The following is a 16,389-nucleotide window of genomic DNA, read 5'->3' as shown; positions in this document are numbered from 1 at the left end:
AATCTAAATTCTGTGATCAGATCAGACATACGACTGCAACAACTGAATAATCACAAATAAATTTTTGCAATTTAAAGAATGTATTTTAAATTTCGCGCTAATTTCACCCCACTTGACGTCACACCCGATGCGTATGCCTATACCATGTCTCCTTCTACCATGGGTCAGCCCTTCATAATGCTGGTGCTTGCAATACCGGCGTTTCCGCGTTCTGCAAGCTCGTCGTTTTCTTGACCTCATTATTGCTTGCGTAAAGAGGAAGTTGAAATTTAAAAAAATATTGTTTAAACTTAGGTTTTAAACACCCTGTATTTGAAAATAATGTAACAACATTTAGGCGAAATTGCAAAACAATTATACTGTCTTAATTAAATATATTTATTCATGTTGTATCACATAATATTTCTTAATTGTATTTTTTTTGTAATAGTTACTATTAGGAGACTTGTTATAATTACAATGCATTTATCCTATTAAACTGTCTGTGGGATAAAAAATAGAACATCTTCAATAAAAATTTGACACGGTGGAATAGAAATATTAACACTAGAATTTGAAGAAACCTGAAAATACTCCATAGGTTTAGAAGCAATAAAAACACTATTGAAAATTCAACAATTTCATTAAACTCATTATCTCTATAAATCATAAAGCCCGGAACTCTGAATGTTTTTTTTTTTATTTTAAATAAAACGCCAAGCCCGAAATTCTAAATGTAAGAATCAACAGATGGATTCTTCTAAATCAGGCAAAAAATTAACTTGGATAAACAGTATTAATAAATATTTTAGAGTTGGAAGAAAAAAGTTTAAATAAGTCATAGGTTTGTGAAGAACCGCTCTTTTTATATTTTTTGAAAGCATATTTTTTTAAGCAAATAGATTGAATGACGTCACTGGTAAACCAAGGAAGGTTATTACGGTGATGAAGTCATAAAGTTTGGAACATGTTTCTTCCACATTGTCAATATCCTTTATAAATCCCCAATCGATAGTAAAATGTTGCTGTTAAAGTAGATAAAAATTCGCCTTTGTAAAGATGAAGTTGTTATCCAAACTATTCATTTGAAAAGCTCGAGGAGAACGAAAGGAAATCTTGTTAATTTTTATACATAGAGGAGGATGATGTAGATTTTCAACAACCAATGGAGATTTTTCTAATTTCTTTTAAAATTAATGCAATGATCAGCTTTCATTTTGGAATTATCTGAGATGTTGTATTCTATATTTTTGCGTTTTCGCATATTTTCGAACCATATGTTTATTGTTTGCCAATCGTTAAGCACACTCCGCATAGACCACCCTCTAGCCTGCCGAATATTTTTCAAAATAACCTCCAGATAGAGTTTGTCGCTTGTTCGTCGTGGCAGTCAGACCACCCTTCGTCGGTTTGGTTTTTGTGTTTATTTTTTTACTTTAATAACTGGAACCATTTTGATATAGTTGGTACAAAAACACCATGGTACATGGTACCATCGTTCTAGATTTTGGAACGAAACAAGTCTGTATTTTATGTCAAGTTTATTGTTAAACAGAAATTCATGTTCATCTATAATTTTACTTTCGAGTACGATTTTGATAACAATTTAAAAGCAAAAAGCAATAGAAAATTGCATGTTAAAATGACGTCGTACAGAATTTTAATCTTTGAATAACCTCCAAGACAACTGATTCGAAACTAAAGAAAATGTCTTCTTTTTTAATTTAATTACTTATCTTTGTTTAAAGTGTACCTCAATTTAACGATTTCGTATAAATATTTAGTTAACCAAATATGTCGAATGGATTTTAAAGGTGTGTATTTATTTATTTAGTACTACCTACATGTGTGTATATAGTTCTGATTTAAAAAAAATGTAAATAGGGAAAATCCACTTTTAATCTATCTATATATATATATATATATATATATATATATATATACATAAACCCAAAATTTGGAGCGCTAAAATGCGGTTGATTAACAAATTTAGATTTAGGTAATAATTTACACAGTCAGAGAGATTTATTTCTTTTATTCACAATACTGAAGAGACTACATACCTATATATTTTCAAGAATTTGTATAGAGCTTGTTTTTCTGAAAACATCAACGATCAACGTATGATACTTTAATCAGTTTCCACCTAGATTCCGCCACTGTCTACGATTCGGACGCATTATCTTACGAAAATACACTTGTTGTGGAAACTGTAGTGATTATTAATTGTGGAACGACGTGCACCTTTAACAACGATTTATTGATTATTATGTACATGTCAATATATATACTTGATAATGAAACATTTATGTATTTTTGCGACGCGTGCCCGTTGACGGGTTGTTGGTGACTCTGGTCCGCCACCCGTTCGTCCAGGAGGGCGGTGATGAATAAATTTGGGGGTGGTACCGAACACCCGACGAGAGCCGAGCAGCCGAGAACTCCGGGTGGTACCACACACTTGTACTATTTAATAATGGCAACAACGAACAGCCAACCACCAAGATAAGAATCAGATGCGAATATTTTAAGTTACTATTTAGTATTATGGATATTTTAAACTCGAGTACGATTTTGACAATTTTTTGAAAAATTTCAAAGTTGTAAAATTTTATATTAAGAGGATGTGTACAGAATTTGAGTATTTGAAGAAGCTCCAGAACTACAAAATCAGAACGGAATTTCCAATTTGTAGTGATCATATTTATTTAATATTTCGGTTTGAGATAAGTAATTGAAAATATGTTACCTGATTCTAAAAATTTGTTTACTTATTATCTTATCAAAAACAAATAACGAATTTGTTACCGCACATATATAAAAGGATGTTTTTCTCTTCCTCGTGTAAAAACAGTCGTGTAGTGAAAAATCTGGCTTCTGTTGGTGACTTAAATTTGAAAAATGGAGAAAACTGAGGTGAGTGTTTTTTTTATTTATACATATAGGTATATAGAACTTGGTTGCTAACAGTGCAGTGATTTTTATTTAAGTGCATTGTTAAAATTCTACATCAACGAATACTATTTTTTTTTGTGTATACCGATTTTGTGATTTTTTTTTTTTTCTTTCACTTTACTTATTTTAAGCCATGATATTAACAGTTGTCCCCGATTTGTTGTGGAGAGTAAAAGAAACAATCAAGAGTTATAAATTTTATTCACTAAATTAAGATTCACATTTTTATATTTTTCTAAAACTTCTAAATCAACAAATACGTACAATTTTTTTGGGTATTTTTTTACTTTAGGCCATATTCACAGCTGTCCTCGGTCTGTTGTACAGAGTGAAAAAAACAATCAAGTTTTATAAATTTTATTCACTAAATTAATATTCACAAATTTATATGTTAAAACTTTAAAGTTCTGTATAATATAGCCAACAATACGTCGAAGTCGATATTTTTTGCCGCTTGCCAACTATCACACTAGCAAGTTTTTCTGATAAACTGGTCTATTAACGAAAAGGCTCCCATAATTTTAAAAATAGCGGAACAATCTGAAATTGTACTCGAAGACTGAGATTACATCAGCATGGGGAGGTTGATTTACTTGGTTTTTTATTTTTTTGTGACCCTTTCTGTTAATCTAATCAAATTGAAAGTTAACCTTCTGGTGGTATTTTTAATGAAAACTAATTAAGCCATTCTTTATCTTTTACGTTTCAAGTCTTCTTCAAACTTAAATATTATATTTCACATGTCTTAAACAACAAAAGTAAAAGAAGAAAACTCTATACGATTCGAGACTTCATCTTGCGTCATTTATTTAACAAAGTCTCATCGTTTAAATAAATGACGCAAGATGAAGCCTCTAATCGTATAGAGTTTTTCTCGTTATAATCACGTCATGATATTTAAGTTTGAAAAAAACTCCCAGCCGGGAGCGGAAACGTAACAAGATAAGGATGTTTTAGTTAGTTTTGATTTATCTCAAAAACCCACAAGGTTTGCTTTCGTTCTGATCAAGTTGGTATATTTGTTTGACGATTAAATTAATTTAAACATGTATTTTCAAATATTTATAAAATGATAGATATATTTTATAAAGTGATATAAATAAATTCAGTAAAACGTTTCAAATAACAAAATTCACAAAATCGTAGATAAAGATTCTCTTTAACGTCTTGAAAATAGACAATTATTCTTCCACATACAATAAAAATTATTATAGATTGATGGCAGAGATATTGTTAGGTATAAATTAAAATACAAAAAAAAAATGGTCGAAAGTTGTTTCAACAGAATTTCCCTCGCTCCTGAAGTACAGTGAACCAAACCCAGCATTTTCGAGATGAGTTTTTCCTTTACACAATTTTGTGATGACTTCATCAACATTTTTATAAGAACACATATATCAACTTGGATTAGTGCAGTGTAATACTAAAAATAATAGTGTTGTATTCCCAAAATTTTTCGGGAAAATGGAGTCAATAAAATAAATTGACTCATTGATTTTTTTTTAAGTCACCGCGTATAAGCAAATCTAAAAAATATGAATTCACTGATAAATTACAAGTACAGGCTGATCATATTGTGCACATTTTCGAAAGGATCTATTCGGCAAAATTTTGAGATGAAGCCATCAATTTTTTGGGGTTGATAAACAGATACGTTTTGATTAAAAAGTTACCATGCTTACAATTACTTCAAAACGTCTGCAAGATTTCAAAGTATTCAGTTTTGCAATTCTTGATTTAATCAATAAAATAAATCGACTCAGTCATTAATTTTTTTGAGACACTCCGTATAAGCAAATCTGAAAAATATTTATGCAGTGATGAATCACAAGTATAGACGCATCATAGCTTGCGCATTTTTTCAGCAAAATTTTGTGGTGGCGTCATCAATTTTTTAGGGGGATGAGCAAATACATTTTGAACAAAAATTTACCATACCTATGGTAACTTTAAAACATCTGCAAATTTCAAAGCATTCGCTTACGTTCGGGAAGTAAAATTGCTACTTCCTCCGTCCAGAAATACGTCTCCGAGTTTGATTTTTTACAAAAATTAAGACAAGTAGGCATTGTTTTTAAAAGTTGACCGTGATTTTGGAAACACTTTAGACGGGTGAAATTTTTGGCAACAGGGACAAAGTTCTGTAATTTCTCTTGGAAAATAAAGTTCGTGATCAAAAATCAGGAATTTTCAACGATTTTAGAAGACCCAATGTAAGTCCAAATAAGATGCATTAATCCATGCTGTTCAAAACGTGTGTTCTGAATTGAACTCCGATATTTTGAACAAGGTTTTCCTTTCTCACCACCAATGTATGGTAGAAATTATGAAAGTAAATGGAGGTAACAACTATAAATTGCGTCATATGAAAAAATACCATTTACAAAGATTTGGTAGGCTTCCCATTTCTGTAAATGTTGACTTCGCCCTTTATCAACATGTACAAGACATCGTTAGTTCAGTTTAAGTAATTTAGAATGAATATTATTTGTTGCTAAGTTTGAATAAAATGTGTAATGATGTTTTTATTGAGATTAATTTATTGAATGAAATTGGACACTTATTTTTGGACAAGAAAAACATCGAAATCGGACACTTATTTCTGGACGGAGGGACTATTACATAATTTTTTGATCATGCAAACAAAATAATTACTGAATAGTTCCTTTTCAAAACAATTGTTCGTCTATTCCTTTCTAGACTTTTAAAAAAAGACCCGGTACAACGGACAAGGGTAGAGACTATGAAGATGTGGTACTCGCCAATGTTGTGCTAAGACTATTAAACGACTCCACAGTAAAAACGTTCCATATTTCATCAAATGATATTGATTTTGGGGCGTTTGATGATTTGGTCATTAAACTTGCATCGGATAAGGGAAACGACATTCAGGTTAAAGCGGTGCAGTTAAAACACACCGAGAGGAAAGTACTCTCTCTAGAAAATCTGCGAACCGCAAAAGGAGATTTTAGTATTACAAAATATTTTAAAAGTTACCAACAAATTAAGAAAAAGCCGGATGAATTGATTTTGTTTACAAATCGGGCGTTTAACCCACCCGAAAACGCAACCTTCCAACTTGAGGACGAAGGATTTTACGTCAAGCTTATTAAAAGAGAAGTTAGCTCAGAGATTTCAGAAAATATTAGTCACGTTTATCAGTTTGAAACAGTAGATGATCAATCGACAGTGGAGAATTTTCCCAGAATTCAAGAATATCAGGAATTTTTTCGCAAGTTTTTTCTCTATACCGACCAAGAAAATTGTGATACTCTGAAAACAATAACCGCTAACAAATTCAAGACAACATATTGTTCGGATAACGAAACATTCGGTAAATTCCTCAGAACAGTGGCTGCGTGGAACGTCGAAGATGGGAAGAAAGAAAAGATAGATAAAAAGTGGGCACAGCTTGTGCTTGCGCTGCATCTGCTGTCCTCTCATACTGAGTCTCTTTCTTTCGGTCCAGTTAATGAGAAAATGAAAATTTTTCGGGAAGCGATTTCCTTCTTTGGTGTCACACTGATTGAAGAGGAATCAGTCGAAACGGTTAAGCAAATGTGGGGTGATGTCGGACAGGAAAAAACTGTTGACTTTAAGGAATTAAATAAAGTTAGAAGGAGATATCTACCTACTCTCGCACATATTAAAGACACCGACATCGATACCGTAGATCCCAAAGCGTTCACTCAACTGTTGTGGTTAATGGACGAATGTCCATTAATTTTACGTGCATGGGAAAAGATGAAAAATATAATACAGCTGTGTCCCGACAAAAAATTCGTTTTGGTTGGAGGAACTAAAGATGAGGAATGGGTGAAAAACTATTCCGTGTTCCAAAATCTGTCAGACTTGAGTTTGAAGCCCGAAATTCACAAAAATGTAATGCAAAATTTTACCATTTCGATTCAGGGAAAGGGCGAACTTGATCTTGTAACATCTTTTGGCAGTGATGAAGATTTTTTCAAAAATGTTTCAACTGATATCCTCGTCGAAATGCTGAACGGTACATGTTGCGTTGGAGGAACAAAAGAAACACTAGCCGAAGCTTATATAGAACGCTATATTTCGCGAAATGTCATTGATAATACATATTTAGAAAAAGTTCACCAAAACACAATTATTATTTTAAATTCTGCCAATAATATAAACAAACTTAAAAGCAAACTCGATAAATGTGAAGTAATTGACATTAATAACTTCTTACTGAAAAAAAATCCGAATGGCGAAAATTTTAAAAATAATGACTTTAACGTTAATGAACCTAACTTTAATAACATAAATTACGTAGGTAACAGGAAAAAAATTGAGCTAAATTCTAATCTTCACGACAACAAATATGAATTTATGTTTGATAAATCAAGTTTTAATAACAAAGTTTACGTTGGTACTAGACACTATAATGATTCTGAACTTCAACAAATTTATAACGAGCACAAAACAACAAAACAGTTTCATTATTTTAAAATTTTGAGTGACGGAAATTTAGAATGGCTTTGTAGCAGAGGTGATGTTAGTAATCTAGAGGCGTACAAATTGCCTGACGCATATCCTACCGAAGAAAATGCCTTGTGGTCTTCTCGGTTAGATTATAACATCAATCTTATAACTGCAGATCCAGGAATGGGTAAAACCGAGTTGGTGAAAAGCTTAAAAAATACATGTTCTTGCGAATACTGGACGGTTTTGATTACTCCCAAGGACGTTAATTTATTTTTTCACAAACCCAATTTCTCTAAAACAGATAATAATTGTTCAGATTTATTTGTAAAATTCATCATAAATAAAAAATATGAGTCGCTCAAAAAACTAGACCTATTGTTTTACGAAATGTATAAAGAAAAACATCGTAATTTACGTGTGGGACGCACTCGATGAAATCTTAAATGACAATTTATATGCCGCTTTAAATATAATTCTCCATCTTTCAACAAAAGGGTTCCGTCAGTGGGTTACAAGCAGACGACATTTAAAATCAACTCTAGAAAATAAATTCAATTTGTTGTCACTTGGTATAAATCAATTTAATGAACACGAACAAGAAAAATATATCAGAAAACGTCTAAAATCTTTTAATTCAGAAACCAGCATTGACGTAACGCTCGAAAAAATCAAATCATCTTTTGCGATTGTAGGACACATAGATATACTAGGTATCCCTCTCCAAATATTCATGCTTACCGAACTGTTCCGTGAAAATAACGAAAAATATTTGAAACTTTTCGATAACACATTCGTCTTGACTGACCTTTACGAATATTTTATTCAGGAAAAATTTAATAACTTTTACAAAGACAAAATTGGATACGATTTAGGAAATCCCCAAATGGAAGTTATAGTCTGTGAAAAAAAACGAAAGGCTGCAGAATATTACGAACGTGTGTCCTTTAGAGTAATATTTGAAGAAGAAATTACGCAGCGACTGAATATTGATTACGAAAAATGTGTACAAAAACTTTTACGAAATTATGCCCCTCTGTGTCTTGTAAATGACTTTCAAAATGATGTTCCACGTTTTGTGCACAGTTCCTTCGCAGAGTATCTAGTTGCTAGAAACTTTTCAAAAAATATTAATAATTTTAAAGACACAATTGCGGACTTGTTGTTTGACGCAAGGTATAACAACGTTCGATTCTTTTTTGACATGTTGTTGGCTAAAAACTCAAAAGCTCACATTGCTGTATTGTATAAACGTTACGAGTTACTTAAAACGTACGACGACGAAATTTTGAATTGTAAAGATAAAGGTGGACGAAGTGTTTTACATTTGATTTCGTCATGGGGGCAAAGACATCCGCGTGTAAAAGTAACGCATGTAAAGGACAAGTGTATTGTGCACGAAAATAGCAATTTCAATAAAAAAGCGGAGAACGAAATATACTTTGACACGATAACGTATTTGCAAAGTACGAATGAGGGTGGCGAACGTGATATGTTGTTAGATGCGACTCCTTTGGCTTATGCCCGAAAAAGTGAGAGCCTAGGAGCACAAATACAATTACTTCAAACAAAAAAATTTGAATTGAGACAATCTCGTGATGACATAATTAATGTTATATATTATTCTGCTTTACTGGGTTACGACAACGTGTGTAAACTCCTTACAGTTGAAGAGTTGAATCATTTTTTGAGTGAAGTGGAAATTGTTACTGCAAAAAATGCTCAAACACCTCTCGGACTGGCCTGCGAAAACGGTAATTTAAAAATCGTTGAGTATTTTGTAAAATCAGGTGTCGATATCAATTGTGTTAATAAATTCAATGAAGCACCGCTTTACATCGCTTCTCAAAATGGTCACGAAAAAGTCGTCGAATACTTGGCGACACTCGGCGCCGAAATCAATCGCGCTAATAATAACGTCTGGACACCTCTTCACACAGCTTCTTTCAATGGCCACGAAAAAGTTGTCGAATACTTGGCGACAGTCGGCGCCGAAATCAATCGCGCTGATGAATACGGTTGGACAGCGCTTTACATAGCTTCTACAATGGGTCACGAAAAAGTCGTCGAATACTTGGCGACAGTCGGCGCCGAAATCAATCGCGCTAATAATAACGGCTGGACACCTCTTCACAAAGCTTCCTTTAAGGGTTATGAAAAAGTTGTCGAATACTTGGCGACAGTCGGCGCCGAAATCAATCGCGCTGATAATGACGTTCCAACACCACTTTTCATAGCTTCACATGAAGGTCACGAAAAAGTTGTCGAATACTTGGCGACAGTCGGCGCCGAAATCAATCGCGCTAATAATAACGGCTGGACACCTCTTCACACAGCTTCCTTTAAGGGCCATGAAAAAGTTGTCGAATACTTGGCGACAGTCGGCGCCGAAATCAATCGCGCTGATAAAGACGGTCAAACACCACTTTTCATAGCTTCACATGAAGGTCACGAAAAAGTTGTCGAATACTTGGCGACAGTCGGCGCCGAAATCAATCGCGCTAATAATAACGGCTGGACACCTCTTCACACAGCTTCCTTTAAGGGTCATGAAAAAGTTGTCGAATACTTGGCGACAGTCGGCGCCGAAATCAATCGCGCTGATAATGACGGTCAAACACCACTTTTCATAGCTTCACAACAAGGTCACGAAAAAGTCGTCGAATACTTGGCGACAGTCGGCGCCGAAATCAATCGCGCTAATAATAACGGCTGGAGACCTCTTCACAAAGCTTCCTTTAATGGTCATGAAAAAGTTGTCGAATACTTGACGACAGTCGGCGCCGAAATCAATCGCGCTGATGAAAACGGTTGGACAGCGCTTTACATAGCTTCTACAATGGGTCACGAAAAAGTCGTCGAATACTTGGCGACAGTCGGCGCCGAAATCAATCGCGCTAATAATAACGGCTGGACACCTCTCCACAAAGCTTCCTTTAAGGGTCATGAAAAAGTTGTCGAATACTTGGCGACAGTCGGCGCCGAAATCAATCGCGCTGATAATGACGGTCAAACACCACTTTTCATAGCTTCACAAGAAGGTCACGAAAAAGTTGTCGAATACTTGGCGACAGTCGGCGCCGAAATCAATCGCGCTGATAATGACGGTCAAACACCACTTTGCATAGCTTCACACGAAGGTCACGAAAAAGTTGTCGAATACTTGGCGACAGTCGGCGCCGAAATCAATCGCGCTGATAATGTCGGCTGGACACCACTTTACACGGCTTCTTTCAATGGTCACGAAAAAGTTGTCGAATACTTGGCGACAGTCGGCGCCGAAATCAATCGCGCTGAGAATGACGGTGTGACACCACTTTTCATAGCTTCACAAGAGGGTCACGAAAAAGTTGTCGAATACTTGGCGACAGTCGGCTCCGAAATCAATCGTGCTGATAATTACGGTCAAGCACCACTTTTCATAGCTTCACAAGAAGGTCACGAAAAAGTTGTCGAATACTTGGCGACAGTCGGCGCCGAAATCAATCGCGCTGATAATGACGGTCAAACACCACTTTTCATAGCTTCACACGAAGGTCACGAAAAAGTTGTCGAATACTTGGCGACAGTCGGCGCCGAAATCAATCGCGCTGATAATGTCGGCTGGACACCACTTTACACGGCTTCTTTCAATGGTCACGAAAAAATTGTCGAATTGTTGGCGACAGTCGGCGCCGAAATCAATCGCGCTGATAAAGACGGTTGGACAGCGCTTTACATAGCTTCTACAATGGGTCACGAAAAAGTTGTCGAATACTTGGCAACAGTCGGCGCCGAAATCAATCGCGCTGACAATGACGGCTGGACACCTCTTCACATAGCTTCCTTTAAGGGTCATGAAAAAATTGTTGAATACTTGGCCACAGTCGGCGCCGAAATCAATCGCGCACTGAATGACGGTCGAACACCACTTTGCCTAGCTTCCGCAGCAGGTCACGCAAAAATTGTAGAATGTTTAATAAGAGCCGGCACTCAAACCGGGCATCATTCCTTTACAAAGAATCGTAAGAGAAAAACTTCCCCAAACTGTGCAGATGCATTGTAATGTAGTAAGCAGAATGTCACTTGTTTTTCTCATTAAACTGGACGAGGTATGAAAAACAGTGTCCAATAAACTAACCTAGTTACATCCCAAGGAATTTGTAGAAAAATTGCAGTTAATGCCGAAGTTTTTAATTAAATAATTGTTATCCGGAAACAATAATAGGTATATGTTTTATTTTGAAAGCAAATAGCCCTAATTTAAATATTTGGGTGATATCAAACGACTCAAACGTATGTTCTACCCATACAAATATATTTACTCATTCCAGTATCTTTGATTACAAGTTACCACGTTATCTGACCAATAAAAATGAAATTACTTATTGAAAATTCTTCTACATGACTTCATCACGTTTGCTTGGTCTTCTGTTCACGAGTGATTACAAAATATTCCCTAATTTGTAACTCCAATAAAAAATTGTAATCGATTATCATCTCTGTAGCTATAAATGTTAAATTTAAGTGCACCTTAATTTTTAATTTTAAACAAAAAACATGGAAAAGTTATTAATGTTGCTTACAATCACCAACAAAACAAAATTTTCGTAAAAAATATACATAATAATTATTGTGTTTTCTCTATTATTGAATAAAAACAACGCGATGCATGGTACCGTTTAGTATTATCTACAAATTAACTGAATCGATTTGTAAGAAAATTATTGAAAACAAGGAAGTGACAATACCACTACTAAGAAATGGAAATAATTTTAGGTACGTTGTCTGTTGTGAAAACAAAATAAATTAAAATTCAATTTTCAGAACGCTTTCTTCCAGGACAGCTTAAATTATTATTAGTTCCAAAGAAATAGTTCAGTTTAGTTATATAATCTACTTTTCTAAGTATATTACGAAATCCAACACATTGCTGCGAAATAACGAAGGTCTCAACATAAATAGAAAATTCCCACAAATATCAAAATTCGATAAATTGATGTAAGGATTGTAGTTCGAATACAAGGCTAAAACTACCAAAATGGGACAATGGTTCGATGATTCTTTACTCTGTGTAAGTAAAATCTGCCATTATTTTTGCTTAATGTTTTTGAAGGTACTTTGTGCTCGCATTTTTTAAATACTAATAATAATAGTGAGTCTATTTTTGTATCATTTCATTATATATGTACACTTTTTCAGTGACAGACAAATTACCCGAAACTGCCCAAGTACTTAGGAGCCTTAGCAATTAGCGACCCGATTTTAAGCAATCAGCGACATTTCTCACAGAGTTCAGAAACATTCAGTCATGTCCTCATGACTTTGGGAGACCGCCCTGCCTCTTATGAAGGTATTTTAATCTTAGAGTCAACCAAAAAAGAAGAAACATCTTCTCGACGGAGTTTGGACGAATATTTTTTCTTCCGACGAAATGGAATCATTCTAAAACGTAAGTGTTAGAAGAAGAATTCAACAATCTATTAAAAAAATGAAATTTCAGCAACATCTACAAATGTTTTTTGATGTATTTTTGGACCGTGGCAACTGCACATCGTAAGATTTGGGGTTTGGTCTAGACGAATTTCTGATGAAGATTTGGAAAGAATCACAATCGTCTTCGAAAAGCATGACAAATGTTTTTTGATTTTGACGTGAGAAGCGCACAACATAATGTTTGAGGCTTGGTCTGGACAAATTTTCTGATGAAGAAGTTGGGAAGGATCACCAAAATAATAAATGATTTTTCTACTTGGCTTCCGCGTTGGAATCGTCTTCGAAACGCAGGCATATTTTTTATGTTCAAATTAAAAAAAATATGTATTTTACTCTTTCTTACCAAATTGTTATTTTTATTAATAATAGTTTGTAAAATCTGGAGTCTATAATAATCAGTCTAGTCCAGAAGAAAGTCAAATATGTAAACAAAAGTGTCCTAGTTAAAATGTAAAAACTGTATATATCTTAACTTAGTGGTAGAATTATGTTAAAAAACATGTTCGAAACATATTTGTTTTTCTCTTATTTTAGTAACAACTGGACTTCCATGTTTATTAAATTTATTATAATTACACTCTTGTTTTATCTTGTTCAACTATTAATTAATTATTGCAGATTAATTTACTAAACGGACCAAGTTTCGATCTTAACAATAAAACTGATTAATTGAACACTCATATAAAACCTGACATGTTGTAATCTGCTTTTTTACCGAAAGAAAAAAGCTGTAAAAGTACTACTTAATAAAGAATGTGGGAGTAGAAAATCATACTAAGTATGTTTCAAAATTCGCTGTTTTTGCTTTAGGGATTAAATTTACCTAATAACTAAAACTAAAAAATAGTCAAGTTTTGAATATCGTTTTTGGACAACGATTGGTAATGGAATTTAACTTGTACCATGAACGAAACGAAAAAAGTGTCCGACGTCACCTAATAGATAGATCTTGTCTCCAAGACACATTTTCTGGAGATAGGCAACCAGCAAAACAGGTGCGTTTGCTTAACACCTATACTTAGAGATCGACCACTATGGACGTGATGAGAATTATCCTCTCAAACCGATGGTTAATCTTTTATTTATGGTATCCTTGCTTACCGGCAAACAATGTGTTAAGAAAACATACATTTTTTATTAATTACATCCGTGTATAAGGTATTTTAATATGAAATAAACCGGTATTGTTAAATAACCTAAGTGATATTAAGTTATAAATTAAAGAGACAGACATTTTGAGTGTGGGAAGTACCAACCTAGTACCTACTTTTCGGTGCAAGAAAAATGTATCTTAAGAGTTTCGTGACAGTAGCCTCATTAAAAAAGTAGTGCATACAACATGTTTTCTAGCATTATTATATCAACGGCTATCATTATTGCTCGTAATACTACTAAAAAAATATGCTGAGACACAATACAATCCGATCTCTACTTGTTTTTAAGCATTTTATTAAATAACACAACAGTTCCTCACATCAAACTCGTTTATTTAATATTTCTCTTCATCTGTAAATCTCACTTTCGAACTCCTCTTCTTCCCATAATCCTCGATAACAAAAGGATTCTCCTTCTCGAAACTTTCAAACTCTCTCCCCGAACAACAAAAGCAACAAACCTCCAAAACAAAATTCTCAATTTTATGCCACACCTGCATCGTCACGTTCAAAAAAGTGTAAAGCAAAGGATTCAAGCAACAGTTGACAATATGCAGAGCCATGAACGCAAAAATAAAATTCCAGAATTCTTCCTGGTCTCGAAAAGGAGTCTCCGAATACTTCATAATCTGTATAGTAAAATACGGCAGTCGACACACGATAAAAACCACCATCAGCGCAATGATAATCTTAAAAGTGCGAATTTTCCGCCCCACTCTGATGTCTTCTTGGGTTTTCGGTTTGTTGAGGTTCTTCATAACTGGAGAAGATTTGCTGGCGGATGACGATGGTTCTTGGAGGGTCTTCTTGTTGAAGATCGACGATATAGGTTTGCGGTGCTTCCAAACGATAAACGCGATGCTGTAGTACGACCAGAGGAAGACGCAAAAGAGAGGAAGGAACGTGATCACGGTCATCGCGACGATGTAGGTTCTGAAGCGCTCCGGCTTGAACATGACGCAGACGAAGTCGTCTAGTTGAGGCCACTCGACGCATTCGTAGAAACTCAGCACCGGATACGAGATTCCAATACAAGCTGACCAAATCGCTACTACGACCACCAGGCAGATGTAGACTCGAGGGTTCCACCTCTTACTCAAAGCGTACACCACGTTCCTGTACCTGTCGATAGCGATGATCGTCAGGGCTACAGAACTCGCTAGGATTCCAAGCATTTGACACATGGGGAGAAACTTGCAAAGGAATCCTGCTAGGGGCTAAAACATCGTTACCAAGAGTAGAACTGAAGTGAACGTACTTACCCAAGTTATATTTTCTTGAGTGAAATATACCATGTTGAGGGTGGCGACGGCTGCGGTACTCAAAAGGTCCGACAAGGCCAAGGATATGATGCATGTTTTTTGGAATGTTCTGTAGTTTCTTTTGCTAATTGAGTAGACGGTTGCGCTGTTAGCAATTACTGAAAACGTTGTCAGAGGTATGAAGATCCACAAGAATGTTCTTCTGGTGTTTGGGTCTAGTTTGAACGGGTCGCTAACGTTGCTCAATGTACGTTGCATTGGGACCAAAACTGAGGGTTTTAGTGCGTGTGATGAATTAGAGATAGATGGAAGTTCTTTAATATAGGTTCATGTAACTTTTTTAATCAGCATGTAAATATTGGAAACGGTAATTTGTTATGGACGGTTTTGCATTGTTCAGATATTAGTGATAATAGAGATAGACGTGGCTTGTACATGTACATTATTATCAAACACAAAATTAGAAATGCAAGACTGCTGGATTATACATTAAAACAAATATAATAGATAGATAATACCATTAACAGTAACACCTAACTCTATTTTTTTTTTCAGATATTTGTGGACCTTGTTTTTCTGAATTCATTAATGTATTATACTTTAATTACCCATACCATGTTACGAAAGCACACTTGTTTATATTTCGTCTGGAGTGACCATGCGTTAAAAGTAGAGTCTTTAGATAGAATTCTGTAAAAACTTGTTAAATTTAAAGAGTCTTAAATTGCATCCTTCTATTCCTAATAATGTGATAGTGCCCCATGCATATCTGGATCAATATGTAGAAAAATAAGCTTTATAAAAAAATATGAATTTTATGAATTACTTTATCATAACCCTGTATATTACAATAAAAATAAACATATTAAACGAAACAAAAACAAAATACATCTACAGCCGTTTCAAAATTCGAAACCTAAATTCGAAATTTTTCGTCTGTCTAAACCCGAAATGTGCGTCACAACCACCAATCTAACCATCGAACCGTCACATTACCATCTGTTATCAGATATGTCGCGTCGTGTTCCATCCTTTGTTTGTCGCCAGTGCTTACCCAGAAGTACTGCTATTATCAGTCGTTTGACACTCTAAATTTATTTATTAGATAGATAATCGCGTCAAGT

General features: G+C 34.7%; 3 protein-coding genes across 6 annotated transcripts in view; 2 read left to right on the top strand and 1 right to left on the bottom strand.

Annotated features, from left to right (window-relative positions):
• Positions 1-13,424, top strand: part of LOC135123295 (uncharacterized) — a 29,437-nt gene extending 16,013 nt beyond the window's left edge. For all 4 annotated transcript variants that reach the window (XR_010279593.1, XM_064047819.1, XM_064047820.1 and 1 more), the window contains one exon: positions 12,857-13,424. The gene's annotated coding sequence lies outside the window, so the exon portion shown is untranslated. The remainder of the gene's footprint in view (positions 1-12,856) is intronic.
• On the top strand, positions 2,828-8,669 carry LOC135123300 (uncharacterized). The gene is made up of 2 exons (XM_064047827.1): positions 2,828-2,895; positions 5,635-8,669. Exons 1-2 carry the CDS (start codon positions 2,881-2,883, stop codon positions 7,810-7,812), a joined length of 2,193 nt encoding a protein of 730 aa, XP_063903897.1. The 5' UTR covers positions 2,828-2,880; the 3' UTR covers positions 7,813-8,669.
• Positions 13,425-14,338: 914 nt separating the features above from the next.
• LOC135123176 (atypical chemokine receptor 3-like) lies at positions 14,339-15,533 on the bottom strand. Its single transcript, XM_064047670.1, has 2 exons — positions 15,266-15,533; positions 14,339-15,220 (listed from the first exon to the last, which is right to left on the bottom strand). The coding sequence occupies exons 1-2, from the start codon at positions 15,521-15,523 to the stop codon at positions 14,339-14,341; spliced, it is 1,140 nt and encodes a 379-aa protein (XP_063903740.1). The 5' UTR covers positions 15,524-15,533.
• Between the last annotated feature and the right edge of the window lie 856 nt (positions 15,534-16,389).

This window comes from Zophobas morio, unplaced genomic scaffold, assembly GCF_036711695.1.
Source record: "Zophobas morio isolate AGI-343-1 ecotype UQ-CSIRO unplaced genomic scaffold, CSIRO_AGI_Zmor_V1 ptg000006l, whole genome shotgun sequence".
Lineage (NCBI taxonomy): Eukaryota > Metazoa > Arthropoda > Insecta > Coleoptera > Tenebrionidae > Zophobas > Zophobas morio.
This window is presented reverse-complemented; position numbering and strand designations above follow the sequence as displayed.

What these genes read in the sequence shown, in the direction of transcription:
- LOC135123176 (XM_064047670.1), bottom strand. Translation starts at nt 15,523, where the DNA reads ATGCAACGTACATTGAGCAACGTTAGCGACCCGTTCAAACTAGACCCA. An exon ending in CTCAAGAAAATATAACTTGG is followed by an intron (nt 15,221 to 15,265) that starts GTAAGTACGTTC and finishes ACGATGTTTTAG; the next exon opens with CCCCTAGCAGGATTCCTTTG.